We start from the raw sequence: 23298 nt of genomic DNA, 5'->3' as shown, positions 1-23298 counted from the left end.
TTAAAATGAGTGCAAAGATTGGCCTATTCCCGGCTTTCCGCCTCAGGAGGATAGATGTCACAGCCGCGCTCGTAGTCAGTGAGGCTTAAGTGATGAGGGCGGGGGGCGTGGCCTAAAAAGGGTAGTGGCCAGCGATCTCGCCGGTGATGGCTGCGGGGAGTTTCCCTTTCCCCAGAGTCCCGTAACAGCGCTCAGTCCGCTGACAGGAGGAAAGTGTGGCCCCAAGAGGAGCAGGTAGTGCAACAAGTGACAGATAAAACAATTTTTTAAAATGAGTGCAAAGATTGGCCTACTCACGGCTTTCCGCCTCAGGAGGATAGATGTCACAGCCGCGCTCGTAGTCAGCGAGGCTTAAGTGATGAGGGCGGGGGGCGTGGCCTAAAAAGAGGCGTGGCCAGCGATCTCGCCGGTGATGGCGGCGGGGAGTTTCCCTTTCCACCCAGTGCAGCTCAAAAAATATCATGATTAATTATTGGCGCAGAAAAAACTCAATGTCTACCTCACACACCTATCAATCGTAGTGTGCTTTGTGGTAGTGAACTAAGATTAGTTACTCAATCACACGCATCCCAAATCTATAGGTGCGTGACTATGCAACACTCACGTCATTCTAGGTGAGGGGCATAGCAGTGTGATAATTGTCTCTTGATTCACCATATGACAATAACGAACAAACACAACATCAAACACAAATTCGAAAGGCTTACTCCTAATGATGGGTCGTTGGGCAGCACCGGATAAGGGAGGGGAGGCCTGCATATGAAGACATATTCTGTAAGATAAGGCATAAAAACATGCTTAAAATAATGCTAAGTGCCCGATCAGGAGATTAAGGGCACTCGAAAAACTCGAGTCACGAGGCATAGGGATTCATGTTGCCTCGAGGTGCGGAGGGTCGCTACTTACAGTTTCGCAGGTCTAACAAGGCAGAGTACCTATGTGGTCCCTCCACGCGCCCGTAATCGGAATGAAAACGGGGCCGGGGATAAGGCGGCCGCCATCGGGGATGTTGGGGGCGTGTCCGGCCTGGCGTAATGACGTCACGCCGAGGCTCAGTCGTTTACTACGGAAGCCTCGCGGGTACAGAGTTGTTGGTTGCCATAGTTACGTTGCCAGAAGGACGCTCGTACTCTGGTGTTTACATTAGTGTGGTGGAGAGTAGAGCCACAGAATAATAGGTGATCTGTGGGTGACGTTAGTACTCCGTTGTATGCGTTAGGTTTTATTTATGCAAGGGGGAGTGGCGCCACAGTTAAGTGATCCAGAGTTGGTCTAAAGGGAGATGCTTATTACTTCAGAGGGATGCTTATTACTTTAGAGAGAATCTTAATTAAGGAGGCACAGACAATAAGGAACATGACGTGTCCTAGCTCAGGATAGTAAAGCTTGTGAGGAAACAAGACGTAGCAAAAAATATATTATATATAGGTATATAAAAATATATATTAAAAATATATATTAAAAAGGACACGTCATTCATGAGATACTGTTACGAGGGCTGGCAGTTAACAGCCCTGAGGTGCCTGGAGTGATGAAGGCATGTTGTAGACATCTGTGAAATAGGGTGTTTTACAGGACATTAGCCCATTGTATATTATCATTGAGACCATTGATATGTGTGGACAATCTGTACACCCATCTTTGTTCTTTTTCATACAGACGTTTCTGTAGATTAGGTCCAGTAGGTAATTGTTCGATGATAGTCCATATCATGTCGTTTGGCGTATGATTTTTCTCCAGAAAGTGGTCAGTCAGTCTGGTTGCACTCTTTTTACAGCGAATGGTGCTGCGATGTTCGCATATTCGTTGCTTGATCTTACGGGTGGTCATTCCTACATATTGTTTTTTGCAGGTGCATTCAATTAAGTAGACAACATTGCAGCTATTGCAATTTGTGTGAGCAATTTGCCTCCATTCTTTCCCTTCTTCCAGGTTCAGTGTCTTTGTATTCCTCGTGAGGTGGCATACACAGCAATTGCCACATCGATAGTGACCAGTCACATTGGGGAGACCCCAAATCTCAGTGATAGATTGGGTGATTGGAACAGTCTTTACTTTGGGCCTGGTTTTTACCAAGGTGTCCTTCAGATTGTGTGACTTCTTGAAGGAGAAAAGGGGTTTCTCCCAGTGTAGATTTCCAGAATTTATAATCGCCCAGTGTTTATTTATACTCCTAGTCACCTGGTTGGATATTGCGCTGTATGTAGTTACGCAGGTCAATGGTATGGAGTTGTTGACTCTTGTTCTTTCTTCCAGGAGTGCCTCTCTCGGTTGATTCCTAGCCCTCTTCTGGCACTTCTTTATGATCTTGTTGGGGTATCCGCGATTCTGCAATTTCACTGATAGGTCAGTGGCTTGTTCCTTATATTCAGATAGTTTACTGCAGTTTCTTCTCAGTCTGAGGAACTGTCCGTATGGTAAGTTTTCCCTAAATGGACGAGGGTGAAAGCTCTCGAACCTTAAAAGGTTATTTTTAGCAGTTGGTTTGTAATGAGTACGGGTCTCCAGTCGGTTGTTTTCCTTGCTTATCACCACGTCCAGGAACACAATTTCCTTCTTGTCATAGCAGTTTGTAAATCTCAAGTTGCCATCACAAGTGTTAATCCAGGAGATAAACATATCCAGTTGTTCGGTGGGTCCCTGCCAAATTGCTAGGACATCGTCGATATAACGTTTCCAAAAGATCAAGTTTTCGCGAAAGGGATTTGTGTTATTGAGGATGAACTTCTGTTCAAAATCATGGACATAGAGTCCGGCCACGCTAGGGGCAAAAACACTTCCCATTGATGTACCCCCCGTCTGTAGGTAGAGGGTGCCCTCAAATTCGAAGTAGTTGCATTTTAAAGCCAGTTTCGCACATTCCAAAATGAAGGCTCTTGGTGTATTGTGTGGCCACTCAGTATTTGCCAAGATGTCCTCAAGGACTCGAATGGTGTCATCTTGGGGTATACTTGTATACAGACTTTCAATGTCGAAACTTAGTAGTACTGTATGTTCGTCTACACTCAGGTTTTGTAATAGGTTTAGTAGACTTTTGGTGTCTTGTAAGTAAGTCACTGTGTTTTGAACAATGGTCTTTAAGAAAAAATCACAAAATCTCGATAGAGGTTCCAAAAGAGATCCAATCCCTGATACGATTGGACGTCCTGGTGGTGGTAGTCTGCCCTTATGCATTTTGGGAAGTATATAGAAATAGGGAATTTTTTCTTCAGTGGTGCATAGATAGTCTGCTTCCTGTTTTGATATCTTGCCAGTAGCTTCTGCAGTTTCCACTAGTTGCACAATTTCTGATTTCAGATCACCAGTAGGATCTGATTCCAACATCTGGGAATGTCTGTTATCACTCAGGAGTCTGAGGCATTCCTCACGGTATGTTGTTACATCCATAACCACCAGACCACCACCCTTGTCCGCAGGTTTTATTATAATAGTCTCACAGGCACGTAAGTCACTTAGTGCTGTGTTTTCAGCATTGCTCATATTTTGAAATTGGGTAGTGGTCTGCATCTTTTCAACATCGTTGTAAACAGCCTGTTCAAAAGTGATTAGTTCCACAGGGGTGGTATGTGTGGGTGGCGTGAAGGTAGATTTCACTCTCAGTCCGGTTTCATTCTCAACCTCATTCCCTCTTGGAGGACCCTGTTTCTCAAAAAATGATTTCAGTCTTAGCTTTCTGAAAAATCCAGCCAACTCGCAGTGTAATTGGAACTTGTCCACACGTGCTGTCGGGACATAGCCTAGACCTTTGTTCAAGACACTCTCTTCTGTTGTCGTTAAAGGTCTGGAGGAAAGGTTAGTAACTAAGGTTTCGTGTTGCTTGGACCCGCTTTGCTCTTTGTCCGGTTGCTCACTGGGTCTTCCTCTTCCCAGTGTACCTGGTTTGATTGTCTGTTTTTTCCTCTTCCCCGTCGGCCCCTGTGAAAAAAAGGGGGTTGAAATTGGTTCTGATGAAACGGGGGTGGTTGGAAATGTGGCTGGAAGGGTGGTTGCCATCCATACAAGGGGAAATGAGGCGGATGATTATAAGGGTCTTGGAACATAGGTGGATTAAAATTGGGCCAAGTGTTCTTCCCTCTTCTCCCCCCTCTGCCTCTTTGTCTGTTGCCGCCAGTATTTGACCCGTTGCTACTGTTAGACGAGTTGCTAGAGACATCTGAATCAGATGTAGTTTTCTCAGGTGGTTTAAAGTCTGGGTCCGAGTAAGGATAGGTGTTTTTAAATGTAAACCTTTTCAAGTCTTTTTGAAACTTAGTGACTTTTTGTTGGGTCAGATTTTCTCTGTATTCATTAATTTCCTTATTCATTTCCTCAAGTTTCCTTTTGTACCCAGTGATGCTTGTCTTGATATGTGATTCAGTCTTTTGAATTTCGATCTGGATAGCTACCGTTAATCTTAGGGCTGTTTTTAGGATTAGCACAATCCAATCATGCGTGCAGTGCCACGCTATTAGGGCCCAATCTTTTCTGAAGGTAGGATCATTCAGAAAAATTTGTGGACCATTCGTAACCAGCAAACCTTTTGGAGCCATGTCATTAGTTAAGTATTCTTTTAGAATAGTACCATGTAGAATGGTTCTTATACGATCTCTCTTCATCTCTGACAGCTTTTCCCAATCACCTGTCTGTGATATAGTTTGTGAGATATTAGCATCAGAAAAACCAGATTGTCCACACATATCAATGGTCTCAATGATAATATACAATGGGCTAATGTCCTGTAAAACACCCTATTTCACAGATGTCTACAACATGCCTTCATCACTCCAGGCACCTCAGGGCTGTTAACTGCCAGCCCTCGTAACAGTATCTCATGAATGACGAGTCCTTTTTAATATATATTTTTAATATATATTTTTATATACCTATATATAATATATTTTTTGCTACGTCTTGTTTCCTCACAAGCTTTACTATCCTGAGCTAGGACACGTCATGTTCCTTATTGTCTGTGCCTCCTTAATTAAGATTCTCTCTAAAGTAATAAGCATCCCTCTGAAGTAATAAGCATCTCCCTTTAGACCAACTCTGGATCACTTAACTGTGGCGCCACTCCCCCTTGCATAAATAAAACCTAACGCATACAACGGAGTACTAACGTCACCCACAGATCACCTATTATTCTGTGGCTCTACTCTCCACCACACTAATGTACACACCAGAGTACGAGCGTCCTTCTGGCAACGTAACTATGGCAACCAACAACTCTGTACCCGCGAGGCTTCCGTAGTAAACGACTGAGCCTCGGCGTGACGTCATTACGCCAGGCCGGACACGCCCCCAACATCCCCGATGGCGGCCGCCTTATCCCCGGCCCCGTTTTCATTCTGATTACGGGCGCGTGGAGGGACCACATAGGTACTCTGCCTTGTTAGACCTGCGAAACTGTAAGTAGCGACCCTCCGCACCTCGAGGCAACATGAATCCCTATGCCTCGTGACTCGAGTTTTTCGAGTGCCCTTAATCTCATGATCGGGCACTTAGCATTATTTTAAGCATGTTTTTATGCCTTCTCTTACAGAATATGTCTTCATATACAGGCCTCCCCTCCCTTATCCCGTGCTGCCCAACGACCCATCATTAGGAGTAAGCCTTTCGAATTTGTGTTTGATGTTGTGTTTGTTCGTTATTGTCATATGGTGAATCAAGAGACAATTATCACACTGCTATGCCCCTCACCTAGAATGACGTGAGTGTTGCATAGTCACGCACCTATAGATTTGGGATGCGTGTGATTGAGTAACTAATCTTAGTTCACTACCACAAAGCACACTACGATTGCTAGGTGTGTGAGGTAGACATTGAGTTTTTTCTGCGCCAATAATTAATCACGATATTTTTTGAGCTGCACTGTGCACCCCAGGAACAATGAACTATAATTAATCCATAGAAACTCAGTATGGGATGATTCATGAGACACGAAGACAGGAGACTTCGTCACTTCACTACGTTGCAGGCTTGTAACGAGTTTTATTGTGATTATTACTTTTCTCTCCACAGGTCTTTTCAGGATAACCACCACCGGGTTATACCTCTATTTGTTTTGTTTTGCCTGGTACCACGAATTTTGTTACCTAGGCACAAAGGAATGATGGCACGGCAGGGTGTTAGTGTACCCTGACCACCCATTTCTTTGATCTGGTCCTGAAGAAAAACCGGTAATCCCTATGACGGTTTGAAACATGTAGACCCACCACATATTCTCCAGATACATTCGGTCATAAATATACCTATTATTGTATCGACACTTACATTTTATTATTGTCCAGTAGTCTTAAGAATAAAGTTTTTTCCAATAAGTCATACCAGGACAATTTTTAACTCACCTACTTTTTCTTTTTCACACCCATCACTCATATACCAGCTCCACTGTAGTTCAGGTGTTGCAGCACACCTTGATGGCACTTGGCCATCGAGGTGGCCCTGATGATGAAGCATGTCACCGACCAGGTCGGTGAGTGAGGGGTTATTAATAACCAAAGAAGGACCTCTTCTTTCTGATATCGAATCATCTCACCGGAATCGCTCTTTGAGCACCCTTTCTGGTGGTACTCCTTATTTTGTTAATTAAGATACCTAACCCAGGGGACTAGGAGTACTATTCCGTCCACTCCGGTGGATAAAATCCCTTCACTCTCTCTTATTGTTTATATTATATCTTGGCAGCGCACAGCTGCGAGAGTTTCTATTGTCCTTCTTTACACCTGTGACTTTCCAACTTTCACACTCAAACACACAGTAGACACCATGGGAGAAAATCAAGGCCTTTCATATTCCACTGAAGAGATAGACGCCATCATGGGCAAAAACTCTCTGGTTTTTCTGATGCTAATATCTCACAAACTATATCACAGACAGGTGATTGGGAAAAGCTGTCAGAGATGAAGAGAGATCGTATAAGAACCATTCTACATGGTACTATTCTAAAAGAATACTTAACTAATGACATGGCTCCAAAAGGTTTGCTGGTTACGAATGGTCCACGAATTTTTCTGAATGATCCTACCTTCAGAAAAGATTGGGCCCTAATAGCGTGGCACTGCACGCATGATTGGATTGTGCTAATCCTAAAAACAGCCCTAAGATTATCGGAAGCTATCCAGATCGAAATTCAAAAGACTGAATCACATATCAAGACAAGCATCACTGGGTACAAAAGGAAACTTGACGAAATGAATAAGGAAATTAATGAATACAGAGAAAATCTGACCCAACAAAAAGTCACTAAGTTTCAAAAAGACTTGAAAAGGTTTACATTTAAAAACACCTATCCTTACTCGGACCCAGACTTTAAACCACCTGAGAAAACTACATCTGATTCAGATGTCTCTAGCAACTCGTCTAACAGTAGCAACGGGTCAAATACTGGCGGCAACAGACAAAGAGGCAGAGGGGGGAGAAGAGGGAAGAACACTTGGCCCAATTTTAATCCACCTATGTTCCAAGACCCTTATAATCATCCGCCTCATTTCCCCATGTATGGATGGCAACCACCCTTCCAGCCACATTTCCAACCACCCCCGTTTCATCAGAACCAATTTCAACCCCCTTTTTTTCACAGGGGCCGACGGGGAAGAGGAAAAAACAGACAATCAAACCAGGTACACTGGGAAGAGGAAGACCCAGTGAGCAACCGGACAAAGAGCAAAGCGGGTCCAAGCAACACAAAACCTTAGTTACTAACCTTTCCTCCAGACCTTTAACGACAACAGAAGAGAGTGTCTTGAACAAAGGTCTAGGCTATGTCCCGACAGCACGTGTGGACAAGTTCCAATTACACTGCGAGTTGGCTGGATTTTTCAGAAAGCTAAGACTGAAATCATTTTTTGAGAAACAGGGTCCTCCAAGAGGGAATGAGGTTAAGAATGAAACCGGACTGAGAGTGAAATCTACCTTCACGCCACCCACACATACCACCCCTGTGGAACTAATCACTTTTGAACAGGCTGTTTACAACGATGTCGAAAAGATGCAGACCACTACCCAATTTCAAAATATGAGCAATGCTGAAAACACAGCACTAAGTGACTTACGTGCCTGTGAGACTATTATAATAAAACCTGCGGACAAGGGTGGTGGTCTGGTGGTTATGGATGTAACAACATACCGTGAGGAATGCCTCAGACTCCTAAGTGATAACAGACATTACCAGATGTTGGAATCAGATCCTACTGGTGATCTGAAATCAGAAATTGTGCAACTAGTGGAAACTGCAGAAGCTACTGGCAAGATATCAAAACAGGAAGCAGACTATCTATGCACCACTGAAGAAAAAATTCCCTATTTCTATATACTTCCCAAAATGCATAAGGGCAGACTACCACCACCAGGACGTCCAATCGTATCAGGGATTGGATCTCTTTTGGAACCTCTATCGAGATTTTGTGATTTTTTCTTAAAGACCATTGTTCAAAACACAGTGACTTACTTACAAGACACCAAAAGTCTACTAAACCTATTACAAAACCTGAGTGTAGACGAACATACAGTACTACTAAGTTTCGACATTGAAAGTCTGTATACAAGTATACCCCAAGATGACACCATTCGAGTCCTTGAGGACATCTTGGCAAATACTGAGTGGCCACACAATACACCAAGAGCCTTCATTTTGGAATGTGCGAAACTGGCTTTAAAATGCAACTACTTCGAATTTGAGGGCACCCTCTACCTACAGACGGGGGGTACATCAATGGGAAGTGTTTTTGCCCCTAGCGTGGCCGGACTCTATGTCCATGATTTTGAACAGAAGTTCATCCTCAATAACACAAATCCCTTTCGCGAAAACTTGATCTTTTGGAAACGTTATATCGACGATGTCCTAGCAATTTGGCAGGGACCCACCGAACAACTGGATATGTTTATCTCCTGGATTAACACTTATGATGGCAACTTGAGATTTACAAACTGCTATGACAAGAAGGAAATTGTGTTCCTGGACGTGGTGATAAGCAAGGAAAACAACCGACTGGAGACCCGTACTCATTACAAACCAATTGCTAAAAATAACCTTTTAAGGTTCGAGAGCTTTCACCCTCGTCCACTTAGGGAAAACTTACCATACGGACAGTTCCTCAGACTGAGAAGAAACTGCAGTAAACTATCTGAATATAAGGAACAAGCCACTGACCTATCAGTGAAATTGCAGAATCGCGGATACCCCAACAAGATCATAAAGAAGTGCCAGAAGAGGGCTAGGAATCAACCGAGAGAGGCACTCCTGGAAGAAAGAACAAGAGTCAACAACTCCATACCATTGACCTGCGTAACTACATACAGCGCAATATCCAACCAGGTGACTAGGAGTATAAATAAACACTGGGCGATTATAAATTCTGGAAATCTACACTGGGAGAAACCCCTTTTCTCCTTCAAGAAGTCACACAATCTGAAGGACACCTTGGTAAAAACCAGGCCCAAAGTAAAGACTGTTCCAATCACCCAATCTATCACTGAGATTTGGGGTCTCCCCAATGTGACTGGTCACTATCGATGTGGCAATTGCTGTGTATGCCACCTCACGAGGAATACAAAGACACTGAACCTGGAAGAAGGGAAAGAATGGAGGCAAATTGCTCACACAAATTGCAATAGCTGCAATGTTGTCTACTTAATTGAATGCACCTGCAAAAAACAATATGTAGGAATGACCACCCGTAAGATCAAGCAACGAATATGCGAACATCGCAGCACCATTCGCTGTAAAAAGAGTGCAACCAGACTGACTGACCACTTTCTGGAGAAAAATCATACGCCAAACGACATGATATGGACTATCATCGAACAATTACCTACTGGACCTAATCTACAGAAACGTCTGTATGAAAAAGAACAAAGATGGGTGTACAGATTGTCCACACATATCAATGGTCTCAATGATAATATACAATGGGCTAATGTCCTGTAAAACACCCTATTTCACAGATGTCTACAACATGCCTTCATCACTCCAGGCACCTCAGGGCTGTTAACTGCCAGCCCTCGTAACAGTATCTCATGAATGACGTGTCCTTTTTAATATATATTTTTAATATATATTTTTATATACCTATATATAATATATTTTTTGCTACGTCTTGTTTCCTCACAAGCTTTACTATCCTGAGCTAGGACACGTCATGTTCCTTATTGTCTGTGCCTCCTTAATTAAGATTCTCTCTAAAGTAATAAGCATCCCTCTGAAGTAATAAGCATCTCCCTTTAGACCAACTCTGGATCACTTAACTGTGGCGCCACTCCCCCTTGCATAAATAAAACCTAACGCATACAACGGAGTACTAACGTCACCCACAGATCACCTATTATTCTGTGGCTCTACTCTCCACCACACTAATGTAAACACCAGAGTACGAGCGTCCTTCTGGCAACGTAACTATGGCAACCAACAACTCTGTACCCGCGAGGCTTCCGTAGTAAACGACTGAGCCTCAGCGTGACGTCATTACGCCAGGCCGGACACGCCCCCAACATCCCCGATGGCGGCCGCCTTATCCCTGGCCCCGTTTTCATTCCGATTACGGGCGCGTGGAGGGACCACATAGGTACTCTGCCTTGTTAGACCTGCGAAACTGTAAGTAGCGACCCTCCGCACCTCGAGGCAACATGAATCCCTATGCCTCGTGACTCGAGTTTTTCGAGTGCCCTTAATCTCCTGATCGGGCACTTAGCATTATTTTAAGCATGTTTTTATGCCTTATCTTACAGAATATGTCTTCATATACAGGCCTCCCCTCCCTTATCCCGTGCTGCCCAACGACCCATCATTAGGAGTAAGCCTTTCGAATTTGTGTTTGATGTTGTGTTTGTTCGTTATTGTCATATGGTGAATCAAGAGACAATTATCACACTGATATGCCCCTCACCTAGAATGACGTGAGTGTTGCATAGTCACGCACCTATAGATTTGGGATGCGTGTGATTGAGTAACTAATCTTAGTTCACTACCACAAAGCACACTACGATTGATAGGTGTGTGAGGTAGACATTGAGTTTTTTCTGCGCCAATAATTAATCACGATATTTTTTGAGGTGCACTGTGCACCCCAGGAACAATGAACTATAATTAATCCATAGAAACTCAGTATGGGATGATTCATGAGACACGAAGACAGGAGACTTCGTCACTTCACTACGTTGCAGGCTTGTAACGAGTTTTATTGTGATTATTACTTTTCTCTCCACAGGTCTTTTCAGGATAACCACCACCGGGTTATACCTCTATTGGTTTTGTTTTGCCTGGTACCACAAATTTTGTTACCTAGGCACAAAGGAATGAAGGCACAGCAGGGTGTTAGTGTACCCTGACCACCCATTTCTTTGATCTGGTCCTGAAGAAAAACCGGTAATCCCTATGACGGTTTGAAACATGTAGACCCACCACATATACTCCAGATACATTCGGTCATAAATATACCTATTATTGTATCGACACTTACATTTTATTATTGTCCAGTAGTCTTAAGAATAAAGTTTTTTCCAATAAGTCATACCAGGACAATTTTTAACTCACCTACTTTTTCTTTTTCACACCCATCACTCATAAACCAGCTCCACTGTAGTTCAGGTGTTGCAGCACACCTTGATGGCACTCGGCCATCGAGGTGGCCCCGATGATGAAGCATGTCACCGACCAGGTCGGTGAGTGAGGGGTTATTAATAACCAAAGAAGGACCTCTTCTTTCTGATATCGAATCATCTCACCGGAATCGCTCTTTGAGCACCCTTTCTGGTGGTACTCCTTATTTTGTTAATTAGGATAGATGTCACAGCCACGCTCCTAGTCAGCGAGGCTTAAGTGATGAGGGCGGGGGGGGGGCGTGGCCTAAAAAGGGGCGTGGCCAGCGATCTCGCCGGTGATGGCGGCGGGGAGTTTCCCTTTCCCCAGAGTCCCGTAACAGCGATCAGTCCGCTGACAGGAGGAAAGTGTGGCCCCAAGAGGAGCAGGTAGTGTAACAAGTGACAGATAAAACAATTTTTTAAAATGAGTGCAAAGATTGGCCTACTCCCGGCTTTCCGCCTCAGGTGGTTAGATGTCACAGCCGCGCTCGTAGTCAGCGAGGCTTAAGTGATGAGGGCGGGGGGCGGGGCCTAAAAAGGGGCGTGGCCAGCGATCTCGCCGGTGATGGCGGCGGGGAGTTTCCCTTTCCCCAGAGTCCCGTAACAGCGCTCAGTCCGCTGACAGGAGGAAAGTGTGGCCCCAAGAGGAGCAAGTAGTGCAACAAGTGACAGATAAAACAATTTTTTAAAATGAGTGCAAAGATTGGCCTACTCCCGGCTTTCCGCCTCAGGAGGATAGATGTCATGGAATGTCCTGCCTTCCTTTCCTGGCTTCAGCTTGTCTGGGGGCACAAAAGACCATGTAAATTATTTTGCGAGGATGCTGAGGCAGAGCTTATTAAAGGTAATAAGGAAACCCAATGTTATCTTTTGGAGCTTGGGGGGTAGGCTTTTTTCAATACCAGGACATGTTAAACTTAAAACTAAATACACTGCACCCAGTCCTTTGGGTTGTTTAGGGCTGATGCTAGCGGTGATTTATATGTATGGGTTATTTTTGTGTATTAGAAAGTTATGTTTAGTCCCGGCAAAAGGTTTATTTTGCCAGGCCCAAATGGCAGTTTAAAACTGCACACACAAGCTGCAATGGCACACCTTGGGCATGTTGGTGGCACATTAAGTGCTGCACATCCACTGGTAACTTTTAAATTTAGATGCCCTGATTAAATGTAGTACCACTACCACTTTATTATGGACCTTTAAGCAAATGAAATGTGCCAATTGGGTGTAAGCCAATCTGACCTTGTTTTAGGGAGTGAGCATACGCACTTTAGCACTAGTTAGCAGTGGTAAAGTGCACAGAGTCCTAAGGTCAACAAAAACTAGATCAGCAAAAATAGAGAAGTAAGGCAAAGTAAGGATAAACGTTTGGGGGAAGACCACCCTAAGGTTGACTGGTCTAACGCTCAAGAAATATCCTTGACTTTCACAATAACTCCGTTACTCCAGGAAAGAATCTAGAACATAAAAATGAGATTGCAATCACTTTTCGTTTTCAATATGTGAATCGTGAAAAATGTTAAAACTTTGTCTCAAGTCACAGAATAATTTAAAAGTAAACCTGAGTGGATTGTAGAGTTACAGACAATATGCAAGTGTACCCTTTACTCTTTGTCCAGTAAAAAACACTCACTCCTACTCTTTGCTGAAATACCTTTCCAGTGGGAGAAGTGACCTTCAAAAAGTCTGTGAATAATATTAAACTGACAGGTTTGCAGGTATTTATTAACGTCTACAATATTACTACCTCAGAACCCTCACTTGCCTTACAACTTGTCTGTTACAACAGAGAATTGTCTGCTGTAATAAGACCAGTCAGCAGGTGGAAACGTCTGCTGATCTGTACACCATGTTTGAGCATGAACGTGTGATTTACACGTTCATGCTCAAACACGTTGGTGTATTCTAAATGTGTTGAAAGATTCTCCCTCCAAAAGTGGGCCATGTTAAGCCTAGAAAACATAGAAACACAGAGATGAAACATGATATTTCGAATTTCCGTCAATTAAACCTTGCACAGTTGTTGCTCTAATCATAACTGCACAAAGGTACATGAATACCTCACGGGTTTAATCCAAATAAAAAAGCTATCAATTAATGAATAAAATATCGTACCCATGGAGTTACCAGAGACATTTTAAGGCATGGGCAATTGCCCAGGGGCCCCACGCGCAAGGGCTCCCTGGGAAAGTGAACTCCCTCTCTATCTCATTTCTGTGTATTTCTGTTCCTCAATATACATAAAACAAATATCTCAATATTGTTAGAAAAGATGGAGCTTGAATTAGCAGAAAATGGGCAATAAAATTCAAAGTTGTGCCAAACAAGGGCCACCAAAATATTTCTTGCTTAGGGCCCCCAAAATCTTTACACTGGCAGTCACTCCTGTCTGAAAGAGAATACACTTCAATACATCTAGGTCGGCAGCTTTTTCTCACAACATAAGATCACCTGCAGCAAGCTTGCACGCAGTCCTTTTATAAATCTGAATGTATGGTGATACAATACAATTTCCAGCTGGGTAAATTATCAGTTGAGCATTTGTTTAAGATAAAGAAAAACGTACTTTTAAAAACGTACAGTCTATTTGATCGGAGATAAGAAAAATGCCTCCTTTCCCAGAAACATCTGAATTCTAATCTCTTCAGTGGACATTTGGTAAAAAAAAAAGATAGTGCAGTGGTTTGGATCCAAGTAGTAGATTAACTTTATTCTTCTTTTAGAGTCTTATGTTGGAATGAGTCAGGGATGGCGCAACCTCCCACTCCACATCAGATCCTCCTCCTCTCTTCTTAAAATGTGCAAGAAACTGAAGACCTGGCTTTTCAAATAACCAACCTACCCCAGGCAGGGCTAGGCACACACACCTGATTGGCACCAGGTTACCCTCGTGGGTGACAATGCGCTTTAAAAATACACAACACATAACACTCACTTTTTACTTACTGCCCAGGCACTTCTTTATTCAGTAAATCACTTGTTCCATCAATAACTGTCTCATTCATACTGGCTCACTCATTTCATCATGAAGTTGCTTGCGCATTCACCCCTTTACTAAATTGTAAATATTTAATTTGATCATTGTCGTTCTTAACATGGGCCAGAGCTGATGCCAAGTGCAAGTAATGAGAAAGAGCAATTGACACCCTGTGTTACAAATTTCCAGGATTCGTATCAGAACATGTAATTGTGAGAGCAGAATGTTATAAAAAATATAAAATTCACATCAGCTTCCCCCTCCCTTGCCCTGTGGCTCCCACTTGCAATTGAATGATTGTGGCAAGCAAATGCTGTTGGTTGTGAAACCTCTATTCCCCTTGGCAAGATCTTGCCCTCTAAAGGAGCAGAAAAATGGGCTAAGGATTTTGGCAAGTGAGAAGGAGAGTCATAGGCTGAAATCATTTCCAGGACAGAATATTGGAATGCTCATGTCAAATCAATGGAGCTAACACCTTAGATTAATTCCTGTTCTCTCCTCAATAGTTTCAACAGACAGGGTCAGATCAAGGTCCTTTTTATCTAGTAGTTATCTGTTCAGGGTCACTCAGCCAATTGGAAGGCTTATTTCGCAGGAAATAACTAGAAATATTTTACAACTCACAGAGCCTTCTTTAGCATCTTTTTACCTGTGGTTGCCTGCTTTTCATCTTCTTCTTGCCCGAATGCTTCTGATGTTTACTATTTAGCAAGATGCCGCCTTGCATGATACGACCACTGGTGTTCTTACTATGCGATGTGGGTTATCTAGAAAGAAGGATACACCAGCCACTTCTTGTGTCTCTGCCGACAAACGTGGGAAGGGAACCGATGGGTGAGGTTTTGCTCTGGAATACTAGGATGTGAGGTTTCACTGACAAGGTCTGACAGGAAGCGCTGAAGTCCTCTATCTAATTTAGCAGGCTGCTTTTACTTACTATAGAAGCGGACACAAGGTCCTTGGCATTTATGTGTAGACAACTGGAAACAATGATTTTGAATGTGAGGTTTCAGTACAGCTTTGGAAGTACTAGAAGTGCCAGAGTGGATGCGCTACCAGCAGAAGTACATTGCCTTGCTGTGGAGACAGGCTTGCTCCTTGTGCATGACTGCTGAAATCTGTCTATTACAAATGACCTGTTTGTCACCTGGAGGCTACTGATAACCTTATTATTCTTAGTTGTGTGGCAGTAATTGATCACTTGCAGCTTGGGACCACAAATGCAGGACCTAGTAATTAAAAGTAATTATTCCCATAGCTGCAGGTAATAGCTCTTAATTATTTCCTTACTTAGAGGGCTGTTTAATTGGTTATTTCCAGGTTTTGCCAAATCGAATTTTTTTTTTAGACTTTCTCTTTTTCACTGGTCATTATGTTGTCATAGCACTGATAAACACTCAGAAGCCTATACATTGCTGTTGTGTTTTAAGTAATAATACTCTGATGGGAACTTAAATTCCACATAGTATTTTCCTTCTTTATAATAACAAAACACATGAATGTTTTCAACGATAAACAATACTATACATTTATTTTTTAAACTCATCCTCACCAGCTTTGAACAATTCTGCATCAATTACTGCAATGAGAAGCTTCAGCAACTGTTCATAGAAATGACTCTGAAGGCTGAGCAGGAGGAGTATGAGATGGAAGGAATAGAGGTGAGAGATGAATGTTATAGTTTATCAAAAACTGTTACTATAAAGTGTACATTTACACTTCCTCAGACCCTATTTGCTGCCCACTTCCAGAATTCACTTGCAACACCCAGTGCTCATTCACTTTACAGCTTCCCACTGATTTCCTTGACAATTCCAGTTCATAGATAGCAATCACTGTTTACCAAAGTTGCCTCATAGTTCCATCCCTAAATTTCCAACATTTTTCGGACCTCCCTTTTCTAATGATCCACTCTTCATGAAGCTTTTATTGTCCTCCCTCACATCATCACTGTCAGCTTCAAGTTGAAGAGGGGAAATTAGAATTACGAAAACACTCCATTTTGTTGATTAAAACATTAAGGAGTATATTTACAAGGGGATATTGCCACCAGAACGTCACTTTTAGCAACGTTCTGGTGGCAATATGCCCTTCTCCATATTTACAAAGCGGCGTTAAGCCACTCTTTGTGGCTTAACACCGCTTTGTAAAAAGGTTCCCTTTAAACGCATCACTTTGCGTGAAAGGGGCATGCAATGGGTGTTGCTGAGGGCATTCCACAGCAACACTCATTGCTTTTGACGCTGCCCCAGATTTGCAAGGATCTGTAAATCTGAGGCAGTGCAAAAAACTAATACCATGCAAGAGCAGGAGTTAGAAAGGTGAAACAAGGAGAAATAATTTTATTTCTCCCTGTTTTTGCTTTTTCTATGTGTGCAGCATTCTGCAGCACACATAGAAAGAGCAAAATGCCAGTAATGATTGTTTAGGTGCAGGATGGTGTCTGCTTAGATCACATTGTACCTACACAATGAAACAAATATGATACATACTTTCTCTTCCAAACCATACAACATTAAAGTAAAGTAAAGTCCACATTTGTAAAGCGCACAATCACCCGTAAGGCTCTCTAGGCGCTGGGGGCCGTCGGGAAGATTAAGCAAGCTATTGCCCAGAGTCACATGGTGCTGGGCTAACCTGCCGCCGGAGCCGGGGATCGAACCGTGGTCCCCAGATTCCAGCGTCAGTTGCCCTGGCCGCGGCGCCACACCTCTCCCACATTAATGCAAGAGTCCCACAAGGCTCAATCATCTCACCCATGCTTTCAACATCTATATGAAAGCATTACCAAATCTGATCAATGGTTGTAACTTCACCTGCTATACCTACGCAGATACTTCTGAAATTGGAAAACCCATAGGACATTGTGACGCATCTTCCAGCACTTAGGATTCCCTTACAACGTTCAAGCTACTATCTCTGTTTTCCTTTCAACTGGATTACACTAAGGGCCTGTATCATGGCTCACCTTTGCCAACTATGAGAAGATTACAGACAATTTATAATGCTGCTGCAAGGCTACTTCTACATGTAAACCACATGCACACATCTCCCCTGTCTTGAGGGCCCTACACTGGTTATCAGTTGCCATGAGATCCACCATCAAGCTGTTGGTATCACACATAAAGCAATAAATGACAAAGGATCACACTTTATCAGGAAGAAATCAACAAATGCACACAACAAATAAACTGCACTCAAGAATGACTCCCTGCATCAACATTCCTACATGCAAGACAAAAACTATGAAATTTACTAACCTCACACATAAGAACCACTGACAACCATCTTAGATTCAGAAGATTTGTTAAGAACTGGCTCTTCTCCAGACAACAATTATACGCAAAACACAGTAGTGTACCACAACAGTATTCTCAGACATGACAAACTCGGATTCCCACAGCATAAAGATGTAGCTGTGGTTATACATGAGTCATTGTACATTCAACTATGCTTCCTGATATAAGCTGATGCAATTTTCACTCTAATTATTTACTTTTGTGTACACCAATTATATGTTTGCAAGCACAATTTTCTGGGTTGTGAGGGATTTGAAACATCATAATAGTGTGAGATGTTGTGGGTGGGGAAGATGTGAATAATTGGGTGCCTTGTAATAATATGCCATTTGACTCAGGAGTCTTAAGACTTCGCTCTTTTTGAAGGACCAAGTTACCCATCAGTGATGAACCGGTCAACATTGCTGAACACAAGCCCATATTTCTGTGTACCTATGATGTGTTGCTAAGCACTTGTTTATTTGCTAAAAATATATATATTTTTTTGACAACATTACTCAACTGTGCAAGACCAGGAGTAGTGCAAATTATTGGGGTGATGAAAGTGCTGGCTAATAGAAGTAGCAGCCTGAAGAGGTCCATCGAAAATATTTTTTTTAAAACAGTTAGTGAAAGAGAAGCAGGTATATCCCATCACTCTAGGTGTCTCTTGGCCGGTTAGAGCAACTTATTGTAATTGTTTTTTCGCTGTTGTACTCACTGAAATCACAGTGATCTGTCATCTGCAGAGCTGAGAAGGACTGAAACTGTCTAAACTCCTCTGCTTTTCATTTGTTCCTTGCTTGCGTGTCCCCTTCTCCTTTAGTGAGGACGAATTTATGGTTAGAAATGAGGGTTTGGTTAAGAAGTATCTCAGCATTTTACATCAGTTCTGCCCATTTTTCGGACCGCCCGTGGCACAGAGACTACATGGCCTTCAGTTTTACCCTTGCTCTAACGCGCCAGACCATATGCCATAGTTCTGGTTTACACCTATTCTGTCTGCCTCCTTAATTTGTGAATCTGCCCTGTGTATTCATTGCCCTTTCTGTAGAATATATTTTCCACAATGGTACACTCAAACAAATGCACGTTTCCTGTGACCTCTCCGCCCCAGTTCTAAAAGGATGAAAACTACCATCAAAGGGCTTAATTAGAATAATTTATATTGGGATTTTTAGAAATGTACGAAATATGACGACGCTGTCGCTGCTCCCTCAATCTTGTGTTATTACCATGTGTCCAGGAATCTCATCTTAAAGATTTGCTAATTCGGTTATTGTTTATAGAGCGAAGCAGCGTGCAGTATAGCTGGGAGTGATTTGGCCTAGTGTGCGCCAAGAAAATACAAAACCTAAAGCATGATCAGGGGGTGGCATAAGGGCAGGATCTACGTGATCATCCGCACAACCGCATAACTGAGCTCTGGCCCCTGACATCCTGCAACTCTCTCTTATCTATTTCTCTATTTATCGACTTTTCTATCTTACTGGTGCCTCTCTATTTTAATCAGTTTCTCTGCTCTAAATGTTTCAGTTTTCCTGTCTTTCCTCTCTTTGCCTACGTGCCTTTGATTTTTTGCCTCATTCTCTGGGCTTTTTTTGCCATTCTTTTTCTCCGTTTCCCTATTTCTGACTTTCTCCTTCTTTGCTCCGTTGTATGTTTCTCTACCTCGTTCTTGTACAGACTGTCTGTTTCCTGTGCTTTGCCCACAACTGTGTTGACAATGGAAAGCATGTACTTTGGAAACCCACACATGTATGGAGGCTTGGGTGATGGTTGGGGTGTGGAGCAGAACATGGATCAGTGAGGAAGGGCTTAGTCCTAAGTAGGAGTAAATATATGTCCATTTATTGTCCTCCAGAACATAATATGCAATATTTTTACACAGTATCCCACAGAATTGGGAAGGAAAACTAAGTGTAATCTGGCTTATTTGTTTGGTCACTAACAAATGTTACTTGCTCACTCCTGTTACTCAGTGCACCTGCCTTTAGGATTAGGAAAGGCTGACTGAGCCTATCCTGGATATGAGCTTGTTGACCTGCTGACCTCCACTTTCCCCCAGTAGTGAACGCTCAGCGTACTGAGCTATCCCGCCAGTTCGCAGTTTGTAAGCTCTGGTCAAGAGTTTCTGTTATGACACAATCATTAACGGCCTGTTGAAGGTCATAGCGCATAAAGAGAGTGTCACATGTTTGCATTTTGTGTGAGACAGCAAAGTGGTTAAATAATCACTTACTGAGAATTAAAAAACATGCTTGTATCATCTGTTATATAAATCCTATTATTAGCTTAGTACACACATTGCCCAATAGACCTTAGATATACACACAGTCTCTGAAAGTATATAATGTACGAGTATGTATATAGCACTTTACCCCCTTTATGTATGCATTCATGTAAGCATCGCTTACATTTCACTGGGATAATTAGTGAGCACTTCATGAGAATGCTTCAGCAGCCCTCTTCTCTGCGCCCAGGTGTAGGACTTGGCCCTTTGTGGCTAAAGTTCCCTAAACTTTTTGCTTTCCCCCTAGATCTTTTTTCTGACATGATGTTGCCAACTTAGATACTTTGGAAACTTTGCCACTGCTAAACATTGTCAAAGTGCAAGTGGTCTCTGTATAAAGTGTAATGCTAATTGGTTGTCCATGAATGGTATGTTTGCCTTACTAGTAAAGTCCCTAGTAAAGTGCACTGTGTGTGCCAGGGCTGGTAATGTAAATGCTACTAGTGGGCCTGTAGCACTAACTGTGCCACCAACACAAGTAGCCTTAAAAAGGGAACTCAGGCCTGCCATTGCAGGGTCTGCGCTCAGTTTGTTAAACTGCCATGTTGTTCTGGCAATTGCACCCACTTGCTGTACCTTACCCTTCCCTTTCTATGCACATCAGACACCTCTATGGTAGGTCCAGGGTACCCCCTGGGTAGGGTACAGTGCATGTGAAAGGTAGGACAGGTACTAAGGTGTATACCATGTCCTGACAGTGAAATAATCTCCATCTTCCCCACAGGATAGAATGGGAAGGCTGTGTAATATGTTTTCCAGCCTATCTTCCCAAAGGCTTGAGACGGAGAGGTGAAGTTTAGAGTGCCTGAACTCACAATATAATAACACATGTTTTTATGAAGGTGGTTTTTGCATTGTGTGTTTAGAAGTCACTCTTTTAGAAGTGGCTGGGTTTTTGTGCTCTAACATTTCTCTGTGTCTCTGCCTGGTTGTGGATTGACTGTCTGGATTTGAAAGCAATAGGATCTGGGGAATGTCTTGACCCAGGGGAGGAGGTGAGACAGCAACAGGCTGACCTGCATCTGGAGTGTAGGGGGATGAGTAGCCCCTAGAGGTGAAGAGGCCTGAGTTGCTGCTATAAAACAACTGTCCCATCTCCTGCTGAGTGTTTGAGAATCCAGACCCCCACTAATCAAAGGAAGAAGAGAAGGTGTCACTGGCAGGGAGGCACCCTGAACTAGTTTGAACAGGGGTCAGTGCCCCCCTAAACACAAAGACTTCAAAGCCATTGAGGGGTATAGCTATGAGAACTGAAGCCCCTGAACTATGGAGAATGGCTTCATCAAACTTGAACAAGACTGGAGCTACTTCGTGGTCAAGAGGAACCTTTGCCAAGGAAGAAACAACTGAAGAGACTGAAGGAAAGGAATGACCCTTACTGTGCGTTCTGGGGCTTGCCTGCAGTTTGCTGTTTTAACCAAGGAAAGGCTAAAGGGACTTTGCTGTGTGCTGTGTCCCCCTGCTTGAAAGGACTCTGCTGTGCTGTGTCCTGAAGTAACTTATCCCCAGGGGCCCGAGGTGAGCTGGCTCCCTGTTGTGGAAATTCAGGAACACAAAAGTTTCCATGAGAGTCTCAGCGACGCTGTATGTGTGTGCTTGTTGCAGCCTGAGACCCTCGTAAGCAGTGCCCTGTGATTGTGGGCACCTGGAGTCCAAGCGAGGATGAGCGACGCAGTGTGCGTGTGCTTTTTGCAGCCTGAACCCTTTGTGAGGATTGTCCAGTTATCCTGTGCACTGGAATCCAAGTGAGTCTCAACGACGCTGTGTGTGTATGCTTTGTGCAGCGTGAGACCTTCATGAAGATTGCCTTGTTATTGTGCACCCGGAATCCAAGTGAGTCTCATCGACGCCGTATGTGTGTGCTTTGTGCAGTGAGCCTGCCATGAAAAGGGTGGCAAAAAATGCAAAAAAGGGGGCCCTGTTAGGGCCCTCTGCCGGATTCGGGCCTAGGGATGCATGTGGGGAGGCACATGTTGTGCCCCCTGGAATTTGCACCCCCGTTCCTGTACAGTGTTGCATGCATGCCACACTGGGCAGGAACGTGCTGCAGGTGCTGCAGGTGCTGTCATGGCGGCGGTCTGCTGTTAAGGCTCTCCTGTGAGCCTTACACAGATGCTGCTGTCAGACCGCCACAGCACCACTTGCCCGCCCTGGATTACACTCATAATCCAGCGAATGCACGTTGGCTTGGGGGACCTCCTGTCAATGTGGCGGTGTTGGGCCGACAGGATAGCTGCCAGAATCGTAAAGAGGCTCCGAGGGTTAAGCAAGGTGTGATGTACAATGCGACTTTAACTAAGCCCAATCAAGCCTCTGGCCCTCAGCTTAAAGAAGCTTGTCTACCACTAATCATACATTTGACCCATTGACTGTCTGTTATTTGTAACATGGACACAAGACTACCCAAAGACTCTAACACAAATGCTATTGATTAATTGCAAAGCTGCCTGATAAAGTTAAAATAAAAAACTTTCAAAATAGTGTTAGTCACCAACTTGTTTTAAGTTACTCTCAACTATATTACACCTATTTGTTGTTCCTATGGCCAGAATCATAGTACAAGAAACTTCTGATTTCTGCATTATTTTATTTTATTTTAACTGATCGGCACAGTGTATTAAAGACATTTAATTGTAAAGACATTACCTGTAACTACATACATTAAATGTTGTAACTTATATTTAATATTGTGCCTCAAATAAACCTTCACACCACCCCTTCTGTGGAAACTGTAACTGCATGGCCAGCGCAATTCAATTAAACTAAGGGCCGTATTCAAAGTACGGCAGGCTGCACGGCAGTGGAAGGCTATATGCCTCTACCATGGCATATTACTGCCTGCACAATTTAGAGATCTCCTCCAGGAAGGCTGAGGTCTCTGTGCTTTTAGTGGATCCACTGCCAACATGACCCTGCTACGGGCACTGAAGCTATGCTGTGCCTGAACAGTAAAGTTGTTTTGCTTTCCAAAAGAAAACCTCCCAAGCTGGAAATTTGTTCTTCAGAAACAAAAAAGGAATTGCTCTGACATGCTGGCAGTTTTAGATACATCATGCAGAGTCATTAATCCTATTGCCTGTTCGGGACTGCCTGGCTTTCCCTGGTGGTCCGGAACAGAGAAAATTGGCTTCGGAACATCCACCCTGGCTATTGAGGATGGTCTGATCTCCATTGATCAATGGCCCAATGAAAGTTGG

The 23298-nt window shown here is 43.3% G+C and overlaps 1 protein-coding gene across 1 annotated transcript in view; it reads left to right on the top strand.

Annotated features, from left to right (window-relative positions):
- Positions 1 to 23298, top strand: part of MYO1H (myosin IH) — a 749175-nt gene that overhangs the window by 188429 nt on the left and 537448 nt on the right. Inside the window, exon 11 of the mRNA XM_078666099.1 lies at positions 16086 to 16191. Coding sequence (XP_078522225.1) covers positions 16086 to 16191 — 106 coding nt within the window. The remainder of the gene's footprint in view (positions 1 to 16085; positions 16192 to 23298) is intronic.

Source organism: Lissotriton helveticus, chromosome 11 (genome assembly GCF_964261635.1).
Source record: "Lissotriton helveticus chromosome 11, aLisHel1.1, whole genome shotgun sequence".
NCBI lineage: Eukaryota > Metazoa > Chordata > Amphibia > Caudata > Salamandridae > Lissotriton > Lissotriton helveticus.
The sequence above is the reverse complement of the archived record's forward strand: the minus strand, read 5'-3'. Positions and strand labels throughout refer to the sequence as shown.